This window comes from Ranitomeya variabilis, chromosome 4 (genome assembly GCF_051348905.1).
Source record: "Ranitomeya variabilis isolate aRanVar5 chromosome 4, aRanVar5.hap1, whole genome shotgun sequence".
Taxonomy (NCBI): Eukaryota; Metazoa; Chordata; class Amphibia; order Anura; family Dendrobatidae; genus Ranitomeya; species Ranitomeya variabilis.
Window position 1 is genome coordinate 480,984,537 of NC_135235.1, and position 17,609 is coordinate 481,002,145.

The 17,609-nt window shown below is 41.7% G+C and overlaps 1 protein-coding gene across 3 annotated transcripts in view; it reads left to right on the forward strand.

The window, feature by feature from the left end:
- The window catches only part of MTCL2 (microtubule crosslinking factor 2), a 103,462-nt gene that overhangs the window by 52,631 nt on the left and 33,222 nt on the right, over positions 1 to 17,609 (forward strand). For 2 of the 3 annotated variants that reach the window (XM_077251865.1, XM_077251864.1), the window contains exons 5-7: positions 1,626 to 2,864; positions 12,518 to 12,649; positions 17,444 to 17,569. In XM_077251865.1, the coding sequence (XP_077107980.1) occupies positions 1,626 to 2,864; positions 12,518 to 12,649; positions 17,444 to 17,569 (1,497 nt within the window). The remainder of the gene's footprint in view (positions 1 to 1,625; positions 2,865 to 12,517; positions 12,650 to 17,443; positions 17,570 to 17,609) is intronic. The other variant, XM_077251863.1, reaches the window with a different exon arrangement.

Consider the following 17,609-nt stretch of genomic DNA (forward strand, 5'->3'; position numbering starts at 1 on the left):
TCACCTCAAATGTGGAAGGGACCCTGGCCGCCGCCACCTGAGGAAGTGACCGCACATCTGCCGCCGCCACAGCAACCTCCCCATGGACACCAGGCCATGGCGTCGCCCACCTAAGCAGGATAGGACCCTGCTCAGGTGCACGCCGTTCCGCCCACCGCACCTCAGCATCACCTCACCTCTGCCACCACCATGCCTCCTGTGACCCTGCTCTGCCACTGCCTGCCCTCAGGTAAGAGATCTTAAATTCGGACAATAAGACGGACCCCCATCTTATAAAAAATCTTTTTTTCTGCAATTTTCACCCCAAATTTGGGGTGCGTCTTATAGTACGGTGCGTCTTATAGTCCGAAAAATACGGTAACTGAGAATCCATCAGTGGAGCTTGTTTTGATGGTCTTGACAGAATGTTCTGATGGTCAGTAATATCTCCCCGAGCTCCTCTAAGGTGATTTATGGCCACGGACCACATATAAACAGAATGTGCAAGGAAACAAACTGTAAAAGTCACATGATACAAAATCTTTAATGAAACCCAATGCAAAATTTTAAAAAAAAACCTTTATTTCAGGCTAAAAAACCCTTTTTTACAGGTTTTTTTAAAAACCCCTAAACTACTGGCTTTCTTGGCTATTGCTTAGATCTTTGTTACAGATTAGAACTTTGTTTGGAAGGAAACAGTTACCGTAATTGGAAAACACATTTCTAATCTAAATGGTAGAGACTTTTGCAGTAGATTTGAGGTATGTGCACACATTAAGTATTTGCTGTTTTTTTGTTTGTTTTTTTTCCTGCAGTTTTGTCACAAAAACTGAAGCATTTCCTAGCACCAGAAAGTGCATGAGATTTCTGAAGTCCTATTCACATGTTGCTTATTTTTACTTACAATTTCAAATATGCAACATGTCAATTATTTCCACATTTTTGCAGCATTTTTTTTCACCCATTCCAACTCATGGGGAAAAAAAATGCAAATAAAGAAGCAGCAAAAAACGAACGTACTTAATGCTGCTTTTTTTTCCTTGCCAAGAGACAGTTTTTAATGCAGAAATGTCTGCAGCAAATACTCATCATGTGCACATACTATTACTAAGCAAAATGTGCAAGCCAAATTTGTGTTTTTAGTCCCTTTTTCCTCTGCTGCAAAATATTGCTGTATAATACACTTGAGGTGGCCTAAAGAAAATGTCTGTCACGTGTTTAGCTTTGTACGAATTGTATTATTTGGCATGTGTCCGTCTAATATATTTGGCAACTTTCCCTGCCAAGTAGAATATTTATTTTATTTTCTAACTTTTTATGGAAGTATTAATACATTTTCATAAGTGTCTCTTAGTCCCATATTGTTGGCAGACTTCATTTCTTTAGGTTTATGTTGCCTTTTGATGGTAAAAGTTACTATAAAATGTAAAAAATAAACCTTTATGGAGCTATTTGAGCAGGATTCATTGATATCCAGAAAACTTGTCACGACTTTTGCATCAATGCTTCCATTCATAATAAAGTAAAAAGTCCCACATATATAGCAATTACAATGGCAAGAGTCTGTTTAGAGTAAATCGTAGCTAGGATATCGTTGCTATATTTGAAGCAGAATCTAAAATTATTATTTTTTTTTTATTTTTTAGGAGGACAATGCAGATCTTAAATGTCAGCTACATTTTGCAAAAGAGGAATCTGCTTTAATGTGTAAAAAGCTAACCAAATTGGCAAAAGATAACGACACCATGAAAGATGAACTGGTAAAATACAGATCTATGTACGGAGACCTAGACAGCTCATTATCTGTTGAGGAGCTAGCAAACTCCCCACATTCCAGAGAAGCAGAGTTGAAGTCTCATCTTAAACTAGTTGAAGAAGAAGCCAACATATTGAGTCGCAGGATAGTTGAGCTAGAAGTTGAAAATCGGGGTTTAAGAGCAGAGATGGATGAGATGAAAATTCATGCTGAACGAGAACATCATGGTCAAGACTCTAGATTTGCATTTCCAGCTGGAGAGTCCGGGGACAACTTTGTAGAGCTTAGAAGACATCTCCAGTTTGTGGAAGAAGAAGCAGATCTGCTCAGAAGATCAATGATGGAGCTGGAGGACCAAAATAAACTACTCATGAATGAACTGAATAAATATAAGTCTGACCATGACCTGGACATTACTTTTTCAGAGGACAGCTGCTCCGTCATTAGTGAACCTTCACAAGAAGAACTCACCACTGCCAAAATGCAAATCGGCGAACTTAGTGGAAAAGTGAAAAAACTTCAGTACGAAAACAGGGTGCTTCTCTCCAATCTTCAACGTTACGACCTGGCATCTTGTCAGACTACAAAGCCTTTAATGGAAACTGATGCCGAAGCAGGGGACTCTGCCCAATGTGTTCCGACGTCTCTATGGCGCGAGGGACCAATAGGAGGGGAAACTGATTCTACAGACTCAAAAGAACATGCTGGGAAGAGTATCCTGAAAACTCCAGATATTTGTAATCATTCTCCATCCAGGATACCAAGGATTAAAGACTTAGAAAATCTATTTGGCATTAAAGCACAAGTTGAAATAATCAGTAAAGCCATTGAGGTCTTAACATCTGACGCAAATGGGTTTCTTTCGGGTTTTAAGCTCTGTTCAGATAACGACATCTTGTTAACGGAGGCCTTTGATAACAGTGAAGTAACAAGTGAATCCAAACTGGTTCACGCAATCCTTTCTAGACTAGTGGTGCTACAACAGGAGCTAAACTGCTTTACTAAGAAGGTTGATGCCTTTGGAGAGTCCTGTAAAGGACAGGTAGACTCTATGTCATTATTGCCAGATGCTACCTGTCCAGGTACCTCAAAAGACTCCTCAAGGAAAGAAAACTGCCCTAGTTTACAGGTGAGTGCTACATACATTACCATGCAGAACCTTTCCCTTTTTCCCCATAGCAGTAACATCTCGCTATGTCTTATCCGCTTTAATTAATCTACCTAACCTTTACCTGTACACCCGATACTAATGGTAAACCTTCTGCATGGTGATTACGCTAAAGAGTGGATGCTGCGATTCAAGTATGCATGAAATCTGTAGGATATTTATTTTTCCATTTGTGTTTTAGACCTCATTCAGATTTTCTTTTTTTTTTGCTACAAGTGTATTCTATCCTTATATTTCACAGATCAAAACACTTACCCATTGTGATATACAGAACTGTTCATACATATAGGTTTTTGGGTCCATGAATATTTAAGATGTGTTTCCTGTCCATTCTTAACACTGTAATGACTCAGTCAAATGTCTGTTTTTGGCTTACGAGTGCTATTCGTGTTTTTAATGCACTCTTAACTAGAATAGTGTCATTCACATGTCTGTGATTTTCCAAAAAATGCTAAATCTCTGCAGCTGGTGCAATTTAGATCAAATGTTGGATCAAAATCGGTAATGCAAATCTATGGGTCCATTAAAAAAATGGATGCCGTTTTGAGTGCAGTCAGATTATCACAGACGGTTGGCTAGAAAAAAAGTAGTTTTTTTTTTCATGGGAGATATATATGTATATATTATATATAATTTCTGTGTTGTGTGTTTGGAGATGAAAGTCTCCAGATGGTGGCTCCAGGAATAGCTGAAGACATATGGTGGTCTGAGTGGGCCAAACCCGCAAACATAAAGACTTTGCGGGACTTTATTTTTTGTTTTGCCGTTATGCCAGAATGGCCATGTTTATATTGTTAAACCCTGCTTTGGTTTATGCTGGTCCCATAATAAACCAGCAGGTGATTTAATTAAGAAGTGTTCCTGTGTCTTACCTCTGAAAGCAGCTCCCTTTATTCTTCTTCTGCATGACAAAAAATTTTGAATGACACATTGGTGGATCTTTATTTATTTTTTGTTGCGTGTATATAAATTTGAGATTAGCCAGCAGTGTACGAGTTTGGAAAGCATTTTGTCATAATGGGACACTGGACCAGATGTGCATTCACTAGCTTTTTTATTGAGTGCTCAAATCCTAGACCACATAAAGGAACTGACTGAAGCAAATTAAAAAAACGACACCGTAGTCCAGAAATAAGTCGATAAGAAGCTGTTTTATACTCCCTTGCCCGCCCTTTCCTTTTTGGCAGAATATCAATATTGTTGCCTGCAGTATAGGATTGGCCTAAATTACATTGGGGCACGGCTGTAAATTGAGGGCTTTTGGTGATCACAGCAGCATAAACTGCATCAGCGAAGCCGCAGAGCCGTTAATTGTCATACGGATTACTGCAAAGCTACCATGATAGTGAGTCATTTACTACTAATAACCGGGATGACAGCTAGAATGTGGTTACTGACCTGTTTTTAAAATTCTACAGTCAGGTGAGGCGTAATATTTAGTTTGGAAAACCAGACAAGAGAATATTCAAGCAGGGCAGATTTTAATTGCTATAAATCAATTTTTGTAAATAAGCAGAATACAGTATGTTCTATGAATGTCTTGAAAGACAGGAGCAAAGTAGACTACAAGGAACATGAAGCGAGATACTGTCCAGTGAGCAGACATCTAGTAAATGTCCCTTTTGTGATTGTACTGAGCCAGTACTACCGTTTTTATGATCCAGAGATTGAGGTGTAATTGGTTTACAGCAATAAAATCCTTGTACTGCAATAATGGCATCTCAGCCCATATTCACTCAGACCCTTTATGCCCTGGGGCTAAAGTCGTAACTAATTATTGCATTATACTCTGCAGCTCTTTGTTCTTCAAAGCGTGAAAGATTAGCTAACTATACAAATGTGTTGCTTGTATGGATTTGTTAGCTAGAAAAGTAGGTTATTATAGTATTAATTCAGCTAGTGCTATAGTGGCAAGTAAGATTGGGCACCTCTGGTCAAAATTTCTGTTATTGTGAACAGTTAAGCAAGTTGAAGATGAAATGATTTCTAAAAGGCCTAAAGTAAAAAATGACACATTTCCTTTGTATTTTAGGCAAAAAATATACAGTCCTTTTTTTTTTTTTTTTTTTTTTCATTTTAATAATTACCAGAGGGAAAATTGACCTAAGCAAAATTTTGAGCACCCTTGGATATTTGTGTGCTCAAATAACTTTAACCAAAGTTTAGGGTTATGGTTTGTTCCCTATCATCGTTGGGAAAGGCCAGGTGATGCAAATTTCCCAGCTTTATAAAAACTCACCACCTCTAACCTTGTGCCAAAAAACTGAATAGCCATGGGTTCTTCTAAGCAGCTGCCTAGCACTCTGAAAATCAAAATGGTTGAGGTTCTAAAAGCAGGAGAGGGCTATAAAAAGATGGCAAAGCGTTTTCAAGTTGCCCTTTCCTCAGTTCAAAATGTAATTAATTAAGAAATGGTAGTTAACAGGAACAGTGAAGGTAAAGAAAGTCTGGAAGACTAAGTAAAATTTCAGTGAAAGCTGTTAGTAGGATTTGCTAGAGAGGCAAATAAGAACCTCCACTTGACTTGTCTATATTATCACACACACTGTGTTTCAAGCAGGTGCAGGGAAAAACATCAAAGTCTATAAACACACAGTGTAGATATTGGATACAACTTGATACAACTTAAGTCTGTAGTTAAAGGGACTCTGTCACCCCCTCCAGCCGTTAGAAACTAAAAGAGCCGCCTTGTGCAGCAGTAATGCTGCATTCTGACAAGGTGGCTCTTTTAGTTATTGGTGCAGTCAAAGCAGAAATAAAGCGTTTTATAATTTCGCAAAAATACCTGTCTTTAGCCATGGAGGCAGGTCTTAACCCCCCTGCTGCACACGCCACACTGCCGTCACTCAAGGCTTCTTTGGCGCCGGGCGCCGCCCCCTCCGTGCTGTTTTCGAATCAAATCCGGCGCCTGCGCTGTTTTGTTCTGCCTGGGGCAGGCGCAGTGATCGCTGCCTGTCTGACCTCAGATGCAGTCTCGCAGACTGCGCCTGTGCGGCCACCCAGCTTGTGAATCCCCGCCCCGCACTGTGCATAATGCATAACACAGTGCGGGGCTGGGATTCACAAGCCCCAGGCAGAACAAAACAGCGCAGGCACCGGATTTGATTTGAAAACAGCGCGGAGGGGGCGGCGCCCAGCGCCGAAGAAGCCTTGAGTGACGGCAGTGTGGCGTGTGCAGCAGGGGGGTCAAGACCTGCATCCATGGCTAAAGACAGGTATTTTTGCGAAATTATAAAACGCTTTATTTCTGCTTTGACTGCACCAATAACTAAAAGAGCCACCTTGTCAGAATGCAGCATTACTGCTGCACAAGGTGGCTCTTTTAGTTTCTAACGGCTGGAGGGGGTGACAGAGTCCCTTTAAACTCAGAGGAGAATGTAATCAGCGGAGCAGTCTGTGAAGCACAGTTACACTTGAGGATGCTTGAAAACAAGCAAGTCCTTGTCTAGTCCATACACGGATAAATATATATATAAGCCAGTTCAAATAATATAGTAACTCATTCAGGGAGGCCTGGGTAGAAAGTTTCAAGTATTTGCAGAGCAGCAGCTTATGTGTACAATAAATGCAGGTGAAAGCAACAGGAACAGCCAGAAGTAGGAGGACTACTGGAAACCGGTGTATGCAGCAGAACCTCTGAGAGCAAAGAAACAGGATATCCACACGGGTTCGCAGAAGCAGGTAGAAAGCCAGGAAGCCTCCTGGGTCAGGAGCTGGACGCAGGCAGAATACTCTAGCACAGACTAAAGGCTGGGGTGGGGTTATAAGGCAGGAAGACAAGGGGCACATGAGACAAAAGACGCCATCTTGAAAGAGGACAGGAATGCCCAAAAGGTAATGAGTCCTGGCACCTGTACAAATATGGCCTTCATGGAAGAGTCATTAGAAGTAAACCTCTCATGTGTCCTCATCATAAAATTCAGCATGAACAGTATGCAAAAGTACATCCAAACAAGCGTCATGCATTTTGGAAATAAGTCCTGTGGACCAGTGAGGGTAAAATAGAACTCTTTGACCACAATGATCAAAGGCATGTGTGGAGAAGAAAGAGCACAGAATTTCTGGAAAAGAACTTCTCGCCAACCATTAAGCATAGAGGTGAATTAATCATGCTTTGGAGTTATGTTGCAGCCAATGGTACTGGGAACATTTCACAGGTAGAGGGAAGAATGGATTCAATGACATTTCAACAAATTCTTGATGCAAACATAACACCATCTGTAAAAAAGCTGAAGTTGAAAAAGAGGATTTCTTCTACAAATGGATAATGATCCTAAACACATGCCAAATCCATAATGGACTACCTCAAAAGGCGAAAGCTGAAGGTTTTACAATGGCCCTCACAGTCCCCTGATCTGGACATCATCGAAAATATGTGGCTAGACCTTAAAATAGCCTTGTATGCAAGATGACCCAGGAATCTCACAGAACTGGAAGAAATTTCCAAGGAAGAATGGATGAAAATCCCTCAAACAAGAAATGAAAAACTTGCCTGGCTACAAAAAGCATTTACAAGCTGTGATACTCCCAAAAAGGGGTGCTACTAGGTAGTAACCATGCAGGGTGCCCAAATTTTTCGCTTCAGCCCATTTTCCTTTCTGGACTTTTTAAAATGTAACAGATGAGAAAACAAATTATATCTATATAATATAGTATTTTCCTAAAATACAAAGAAAATGTGTCATCCTTAACTTTAGGCCTTTTAGAGATAATTTTATCTTCATCTTGCATAACTCTACACAATAACGGTAGTTTTGACCAGGGGTACCCAAAGTTTTACATGCCACTGTACCTATAAATTCTTCCTGGGAAGAAGCTGCAATAATGGCACGTAATAATGGTGGTAATACATGAAAAGGTTGGTGTATACATTCATGTTATGGTGGTGGACTGCCATATATACGGTTGTATCTCAATTTCTTGTTGTTTCAAAGGGACCATAAAAATAGAATGTAAGGGGGCTGCACACTTCATGGGAAAAGTAATATTGGTTGCCTCACCAATGTCCCAAGATTTCCTGGGTTCCCCACTAGCCTCTACTTCCTTGTCCCTCTGGATACACAGATAATGTGCTCAGCCAAATTCTGGCCAAAGTGCTGCTATGCCTCAGCTAGTAATTGGCTGAGGGTCATTTCTTCTTAAACGAGACCAGGGGGAAAAAAAAAGAGCGAGGGTTCTAGGAAACTTTGAGTCTACAGTAGTCTCCTGTAGAAGAGAAAAGTGCGGGGTGAGCTCTTGGGCTGACAGGTGCCTTACAACTATGGTGGGCCTTCAGAACTAGCTCTAAGGTGACAGTCGGCGCCAAGAACTCGCCCGCACTATTCTCTTCTACAGGAGACTTCTTTTCTTTTTTTTTTTTCTTTTTCCTGGTCTCGTTTATCACTGAAACCCTACCTCGATCAACATCTCTCCGACAATCAGTCACTCATCCCAAACGTAGTGTTGGATGAACCCGTCGATATTGGAGGGTGCGTCCAACATTTCTCTCAATATTGTGAATTAACCTCTTAAGCCCCTCCCCATACATATTTTATATATTGCAATAACAGGATTTGAGACTATCCTGTAACTGGTTAGCCTTGTTTAGCTGTACTTGTTTTGTTTTTCTTTCCTACATAAAAGGTACATCAACACAGGAAAATTGGCACAATTCCTCCTTTCACATTTTTCCTCTTTTTACTATATTTATTTATATTTTATTATTGGACCTTTTTTATTTTATTCCTTCTGCCTCAATCCTCAATACTTCAGAGTCAAGGTTTATCACTATGATAGGGACAGTAGCGTTGACATCAATCAAGTGTTATCTCTTCTACCGAAAAATATAAAGTGGCAGCGTGGACGTCGATGGCATTCTCGTCACACTTTACGTGTAGGAAAGCCTTCCGTGATTTTCTGAATCTCCTATGTTCATTACATGAGGGCTACAGATACAATATTCCATATTAAATGTGTGCTTGGCTTTATTAGGTGTTTAAAATACCCACTGTCGCTGACTTAATGCAAAATGACAGCTTTTAAGACAAGTCTGTGTTGGAATTTTCTCCAATATTCCATATTCAGAGTCTCTGGGGACCATCTTTTTTTTCACATACCCTTTAATTACAGTTGACTAACAGTTTTAGCATGGTCATATTCTGGCTGATTGTCATAAAGGTTCCATTGCTTTCACTAACTTGCTCTTTTTGTACGAGGAGTAATATGTCTGCCACTTTTGCTCCTCATTTGTGCTACACAATGGCTTAATTTTGCTCAAGAGACTGTCTACAAACCTTGGCCCATATTTCAACACCATATTGTGAAAGTCTCTCAGGCTCATTTGTCGTTCTGCACTAGTCTGGTTGTTTTGTACATGTAATTTTAATAAGGCATATTGGAAACTTCACATGCCATACTAGGTTTATTGGAAGCCACAAGGAGCATATTCCTCCATGTGCAGTGACAGATGCCTGCTCCTTTCACAGCCCTTCACTGATCCCTTGTGTGAAAGCAGACCAAGCTAATTGAGGTTATATTCTAATATTTCTCATAAGATTGGAAGCCACATATATATATATTCTGGTCTGAAACGTCGCAGCCATTGCTACAAGTGTGAAATGAAGCCAATGTACATGTGAGAAAACAAGCATCAAAATACACACCATGCACATAATATCCTGTAGGCAGCAAATCAGGCTCCCAAATGGACCTCTGAAAGATGCAAGTAGTATTCAGTGTTTCTTACTTACCGTAGTCCTAACAGACTAGGGTTTAACGGACCTTACTTAACGGGAATCTGTCACCAGGTTTTTGCAACTCACGGTAAGTTGCGAGCAGCATGATCTAGGGATGAGACTCTAATTCCAGTGATGAAACACTAACTGAGCTGCTTGCTGTCTTCTTGATAATCTCTGTTTTCTCTGCTGCAAATCTAGCAGTTCTCTGAATGCTGAGCTCTGTATAACCCCGTCCACAGCAATAATTGGCAGCTTTTTGCCCATGTACAAAATACAATCGGTTGTGGGTGTAGGATTACACAAAGCACGAGGTCAACATGGCACAATATACCTAGTGATAATCTCCTACTGATAAAACACTGATTTTATTGAAACTGCAGTAAGTGATATATCACTGGAATCTGCGTATCTGTGTCTACATTATGCTGCTCTCAGATTAAGCAGCAAAAACCGTGTGACAGATTTATCGCAAACTCAACACTAAAGGTACCGTTACACTAAACGATTTACCAACGATCACGACCAGCGATACGACCTGGCCGTGATCGTTGGTAAGTCGTTGTGTGGTCGCTGGAGAGCTGTCACACAGACAGCTCTCCAGCGACCAACGATGCCGAAGTCCCCGGGTAACCAGGGTAAACATCGGGTTACTAAGCGCAGGGCCGCGCTTAGTAACCCGATGTTTACCCTGGTTACCATTGTAAATGTAAAAAAAAAAAAACACTACATACTTACATTCCGGTGTCTGTCACATCCCTCGCCGTCAGCTTCCCGCACTGACTGTGTCAGTGCCGGCCGTAAAGCACAGCACAGCGGTGACGTCACCGCTGTGCTCTGCTTTTACTTTACGGCCGGCGCTCACAGTCAGTGCGGGAAGCTGATGGCGAGGGACGTGACAGACATCAGAAGGTGAGTATGTAGTGTTTTTTTTTTTTTTTACATTTACAATGGTAACCAGGGTAAACATCGGGTTACTAAGCGCGGCCCTGCGCTTAGTAACCCGATGTTTACCCTGGTTACAAGCGAACACATCGCTGGATCGGCGTCACACACACCGATCCAGCGATGTCAGCAGGTGATCCAGCGACGAAATAAGGTGCTGGCCTTTTAGCTCCGACCAACGATGTCACAGCAGGATCCTGATCGCTGCTGCGTGTCAAACACAACGAGATCGTTATCCAGGACGCTGCAACGTCACGGATCGCTGTCGTTCTCGTTGGAAAGTTGCTCAGTGTGACGGTACCTTAAACCTAAAAATTCAATGTTAAATATAAGCTGAAGATAAACTTGCCCACATTGTATGTCATTCTGCAAGATTTTCTGCTTCATGCTAAAACAGTTTGCAAAAAAAACCCAGAGAGATCAGGAGTTATTTTTCACCATTTCCTTGCAGGAACTGATGGTGGGATGGCTTAGAAACAACTTACGGTAAAAAGACACACTTAGGATAAGTTCACACAGGGCATTTTGTTTGCTGCATTTTTTATGCTAATTTTCAGCTGCTTTTTACAGTACCAGCAAAGCCTATGAGATTTCAGAAATCTCATGCACACACATTGTTTTTTTGTGTCATCAGGATTTTGTGCTTTGCCGTGTTTTTTGGACATAGAGCATATCACTTCTTTCAGCGTTTTTGCAGCGTTTTTTACCCATTGGCTTGAATGGGTGTTGAAAAAGCTGCAAAAACGCAGGTACTATTAATTGCAGCATTTTTACTGCAGAAAGTCAATTGACATTCGCATGGGCAAAGAGACACAAAAAAACCCACCAAAAAGAGCACCAAAAACACAACAAATGCGCACCAAAAAAAACCACACCAAAAATGCACCCAAACCTGCGTTTTTGGCGCAGCTTCTTTCCTGCCAAGAAGATCAGGTTTTGCTGCAGAAAAAGAAGCAGCAAAAACGCCCTGTGTGAACTTACCCTTAGTCCCAGCTATCTGCAGAGGGAGGAGGCTCCTGCTGCAGGCAACTGTACATCCTTCTCCAAACTATACATTCAGACTGTTTAGTAATGAGAAGAGTGACTTTGTCCCTTTTGTTAAAAAACACAACCAGGAAAGTAGAATAGATTGGTATAAACAACCGTAGCAATACCTCAGAGTTCTGCTTATTTGGCTAGTGATGGTAAGGTCTCAGTGGATTAGCTGTAAACCATCTTCCATGTTCTGCTCTTTTCTGTGAACCAGTGCTGCACTAGATCTCGAAAACAAGCAAAGAAATGCAGGTTGTGGCGACTTTGTACGGTTTATAACTATAGTTTTTATGATCGTGTATGTTTACTTTATTTAGGGGGTTTTCATGTGTGAGGGAAATTTAGGACCTAAAATGCTATATTCTTGTCCATCTGGAACATTGCCATCAAAGTAGTACTGTTAATTTTGATGGTACCTGGTGGCTCAGAGTGTGTGTGGTGTATGTGATCTAGATCTAGGACCAGTTGCAGGGCGTTCGGTGACGAGTGGTTTTGAGACTGTTTGGTGCATGCTCTATTTACCCAGAGTTCTACTTTCCTGCATGATGCTAGACTTCAGAGCTAATCTTCCTCTACCTCCTGCGCCCCCTTGTTCACTGCATGGGCACCATAACCGGTGTTTGCACATCTTCTTCTTCCCTTCTTTTTCTCTTCCTGTCTTTTTTCCCTAACAAACCCCCAGCCCACGTGTCTACTCATTGCGTGTTTTCTTTTCCTCTCCACCTTGTCTTTCTCCTCCGTCACCAAACTCTTCTTTCTGTTCCTCCTTTATTTTATTATGTAATTTTGTTTCCCTTCTTCCATTGATTTTGTTGGTTTCTCGTTTGATCCCCTTTTATTTCATATTGTCTTTGTGTTCCTTTTCTTTACTCCTTCCCTTGGCCTTTCTCGTTCTGTTCTTCATTAACTTGCCCATGCATGCAGCAGCCTGAGTGTAGGAACTGTCGAGAGAAGGAGGCAACATGTTGGGAGAAGACCGAAAATGAACATAATATGGACCAGACCAAAGGACATAAGAGCTATCAGCCTGAAGACAATGAGTCCTATGCCGCAGAGGTAAGTCTACGGTTTATGTTCTCTTTAATTGTTATGGAAAAGTGCCCATAGATGAAAAACATACTACCAGGAGAAAATTGTTCCACTCTTGGTATAGTTATTATTGTTATTATTATTTATTATTATTATAGCGCCATTTATTCCATGGCACTTTACATGTGAAAAGGGGTATACCATAATAAAAAAAAAACAAGTACAATAATCTAAAGCAATACAAGTCACGACTGGTACAGGAGGAGAGAGGATCCTGCCCGCGAGGGCTCACAGACTAAAAGGGATGGGTGAGGATACAGTAGGTGAGGGTAGTACTGGTCATCAGTTATATGATGGATTGGTGGTTACTGCAGGTTGTAGGCTTGTCGGAAGAGGTAGGTCTTCAGGTTCCATTTGAAGGTTTTCATGGTAGGCGAGAGTCTAATATGTTGTGGTAGAGCGTTCCAGAGTAGGCGGGATGCGCAGGAGAAAGCTTGGATGTGATTGTGGGAAGAGGAGATAAGAGGGGAGTAGAGAAGGAGATCTTGTGAGGATCGGAGATTGCATGCAGGTAAGTACTGGGAGACAAGGTCACAGATGTATGGAGGAGACAGGTTGTGGATGGCTTTGTATGCCATTGGGTAGAGTTTTAAACTGGAATATCTGGCTAATGGGGAGCCAGTGAAGGGACTGACAGAGAGGAGAGGCCGGGGAATAGCGGGGGGATAGGTGGATTAGTCGGGCAGCAGAGTTTAAGATAGATTGGAGGGGCGCCAGAGTGTTAGAGGTGAGGCCACAGAGCAGGAGGTTGCAGTAGTCCAAGCGTGAGATGAAGGCATGGATTAGGGTTTTTGCAGATTCTAGGTTAAGAAATGTAGGGATCCGGGAAATATTTTTGAATTGGCAGTAAGTGGAAAGGGCTTGGATATGTGGTTTGAAGGAGAGATCAGAGTTGAGGATTACCTCAAGGCAGCGATCTTGTGAGACTGGGGAGAGTGAGCAGCCATTTACTGTAATGGATTGGTCTGTTGGGGGGGTCGCGTGAGATGAGGAAAGATGATGAATTCTGTTTTGTCCATGTTAAGTTTTAGAAATCTATCGGCGAAGAAGGATGAAATAGTGGACAGACATTCTGGGATTTTGGTTAGTAGGGAGGTGATATCTGGTCCAGAGATGTAGATCTGTGTGTCATCAGCATAGAGGTGATGGTGAAAGCCGTGAGATTCTATGAGCTGTCCCAAGCCAAAGGTGTAAAAGGAGAAGATCAGGGGCCCTAGGACTGAACCTTGCGGGACTCCGACAGATAGGGGGCGAGGTGAGGAGGTGGTGTGTGAGTGGGAGACACTGAATGTCCGGTCTGTTAGGTATGACGCGATCCAAGATAGGGCCAAGGCAGTAATGCCAAGAGATGAGAGGGTCTGTAGTAATAGGGAGTGGTCTACTGTGTCAAAGGCAGAAGACAGGTCCCGGAGGAGGAGGACAGAGTAGTGTCGCTTGGCTTTGGCTTTGGCACTTGGAATTTTTTTTCCCATTTTATAGTACACGACGTGGTAAAACCAATGGTGTCGTTCAAAAGTACAACTTGTCCTGCAAAAAATAAGCCCTCATATGGCCATCTTGAAGGAAAAATAAAAAAGTTATGGCTCTGCAAAGAAGGGGAGTGAAAAACGAAAATGCAAAACTGAAAAAAGCTTTGGGGGTGAAGAGGTTAAGCTGGCCAGGATGACTGGTATGTGCTTTTACTGCTTAATCCCAGCCAGCAGTGCTTACAAGCTAAATGATTGCGGCGGTAGGTTTCTTAGGCAACAAATTGTAATAAAAAAAAAAGTGTTAATATTTCAAAATCTACGGTACATTTTAATAAGCAGTAGATGTTAAAAATTGATTATGACAATATCTATAAAATCAGGAATAACACTTAAATGACTGGATGTTCTAAATTCTCCTAATCCATCAACACAGCTTACATGCAGTAGTGCTTGTGCTACTTAACAGTGTAGCCAAAGTCCTAGTAAAGCCAAATCTGCAACTGAGGCAAAAATGTTGCTTGCTTTGGCCAGTGTTTTATTGGCACTTTGGGCATATGACCTTCCAAAAACGTTTGCCATGTTATTTGCTAAAACATTACTATTTCAGATTAAGTGGTAAGGGAGAATGAATTGGGAACAGGAAGTCTATAATCCATCCCTGCCCCCACCTTCTTTGCTTTGTCATATTTTCACTTCTGAGAAAGGACACAAATGTTCCCAAATGTGTGACTCATGCGGGCAGGTTTTCTCTTCTATGCCGAGGGCTTTAGGATCTGCACGGTGTGCAGTGTTACACAATGTATTATTCCTATGACTCTTTCCTTCGTCTCTCATGATGACCTCGCGATGATTCTTTGGCAGAGTTTTCTCGCTGCTGATGTAAATAAGCGTTCATCCTTCACAACATTCACGCCCTTATCTGCACAGCAACAGCGCTGCCTGTAACTAATAGTGCAAACCTATGGGTGTTAGCTGCATCTTACACTGCCTAGCAACCCTTCCCTGGTTGCCAAGCAACCCTGTTACTATGGAAAAAATGCACTACTCTGCGAAACCGCTGCTTTTAACTATTTCTGTCTAAAAATGATTTAATTTGGCATAATAATAGTGTTGTATCGTATTTCCTAGCAATCTTTTTTTAAACCACATGCATGGCTATAAAATATTAATGTTGAAAAGATCAGAAGGTTTGTGGCTAAAAGGATAACTTTAAGCTGCAATTTTTGATGCAAAATTACTGTAATGTGTATATATTGTTGCAATTTAAAACCTAGTCCTTTTCTTTAGGCGTCTCCTGGATTACACATCATTTGCCAAATACCCTGTCACTGTAACTTAACAGAGGGAAGGTCTGCCCCAGTGTCTTATTACTTCTGCCTTCTAGCGCCTGGGATACATAAAATTTTAGTATACACATTTCTTGTACACCAGGCAACTTTGGGTTCTTGCTATATATGCACTAAATAGGTATACGCTCTTACATTAGGAAAAACCTGTCCCATCCATCTTGGCTCCTAATCTGCACAATCGATGTACAGTGAAGGAAAGATTTTTGTTTCACATTAATAAAGGTCCCATACCTTTTATAACTAACAAACATTTCTTATGCCATCTGTAAAAATTAATTGGGAGTCTGCTAGTTGTTCCAGCTCTAAGAAGCGTCTGGTATAGTCATACTCTTAAGGCACAGTCATATAGCTGTATAAATCTGCACCATAATGCACGGACTGGCCAGCGTCTCTCCCAACCCAAACGTGACTTCTCCATATATTTCTGTGCCATGCTAAAGTTCAGGTCTGGAGAGTCACGGCCTCTCCAAGCTTTGCTGCCTGATTTATTTGGCGGTCTGACTGCCCCCTAAGTCAGTAACTCTGCCTCATTAGTGGTGATTGACACTTGCTTAGTAAATTCCAATCTTACTGTAAGTGCCAACACATGTGCAGGAGCTTGGTCAGATGAAACAGAAGGCAGCACATATTGTTTGACTATGCAGGTACTGGCTTTCAAGGGAACCTGTCACCCCCAAAATGGAAGATGAGTTAAGCCCACCGGCATCAGGGCTTATCTACAGCATTCTGGAATGCTGTAGATAAGCCCCCGATGTATCCTGAAAGATAAGAAAAAGAGGTTAGATTATACTCACCCAGGGGTGGTCCGATCCGATGGGAGTCGCGGACCGGGGCCTCCCATCTTCATAGGATGACTTCCTCTTCTTGTCTTCACGCTGCAGCTCAGGCGTACTTTGTCTGCCCTGTTGAGGGCAGAGCAAAGTACTGCCGTGCGCAGGCGTCGGGTCTCTCTGACCTTTCCCGGCTCCTGCGCACTGCAGTACTTTGCTCTGTCCTCAACAGGGCAGACAAAGTACGCCTGAGCCACAGCGTGAAGACAAGAAGAGGACGTCATCGTAAGAAGATGGGAGGCCCCGGACCGGACCGTGACGCCCATCGGCCAGGACCGCAGCGGGAACGCCCCTGGGTGAGTATAATCTAACCTCTTTTTCTCATCTTTCAGGATACATCGGGGGCTTATCTACAGCATTCCAGAATGCTGTAGATAAGCCCCTGATGCCGGTGGGCTTAGCTCATCTTACATTTTGGGGGTGACAGGTCCCTTTAAATCAAGGCAGATGAAGCTAGCCTGTAAGTCAAGTCTGTTGCGTGACCTTGGACATTTAGGTCTAAAATCTTATTGAACTCTATCTTCTCAAGGTGTGAAAATTTGTTCTTCTGGGAAGGTCCCCAAAATCTAAAATAAAAGGAAGGGACTTTATAACTGACCTATTTTGAAACAAGTTTTGGGTCCACATGTAGTGTAGAAGGACTTGTGTCTTCATGGTAACAGACTGCAAACAAACCATGTGTAGTCTGCTCATGCAGCCATGTTCCCTTCCATCTGTCCTCTGCTTCCTGGTTGCCAACATACATTTAGTAGGTTAGACAGCAGATGGATTAATATTTGGCAGGTCCACAGTTTTTTATAGTCTGTTACTCTGATTATAAGGATCAACCTAAGAGCTGTAGGCTTAGACAATTGGGTTTTTAAGTAATGCTGTATTATATAGTTCAAGCCACGTGTACCAATCACAATTTACATAATTTACATCTTGAGTTTTGACTGTTCGCCCCAACATCATTATGAAATGACTTATTTGAAGCAAAAATACTTTATATGAATCTCTACAAAAGTGAAGTATCTATCTCCCGAAAGAAATATGCCAATCACCTATAATAAAGGAGCATTCATTGTAAAAATCCCAAATTGCAATACATTAATATTTGACTCTTTCATGTAGATTAAAGACCTGCAACTGGTACTATCTGATGCCAACGAGACCATACAGGGGCTGCAGGAACAGCTGTCACAGGAAAGGCAATTACGGAAAGAAGATGAGGATGTCTTCAACCAGAAGATTGCTCAGGTCACTGTCTACTAAGCTCAGTCATCATTTCATCAAGTTA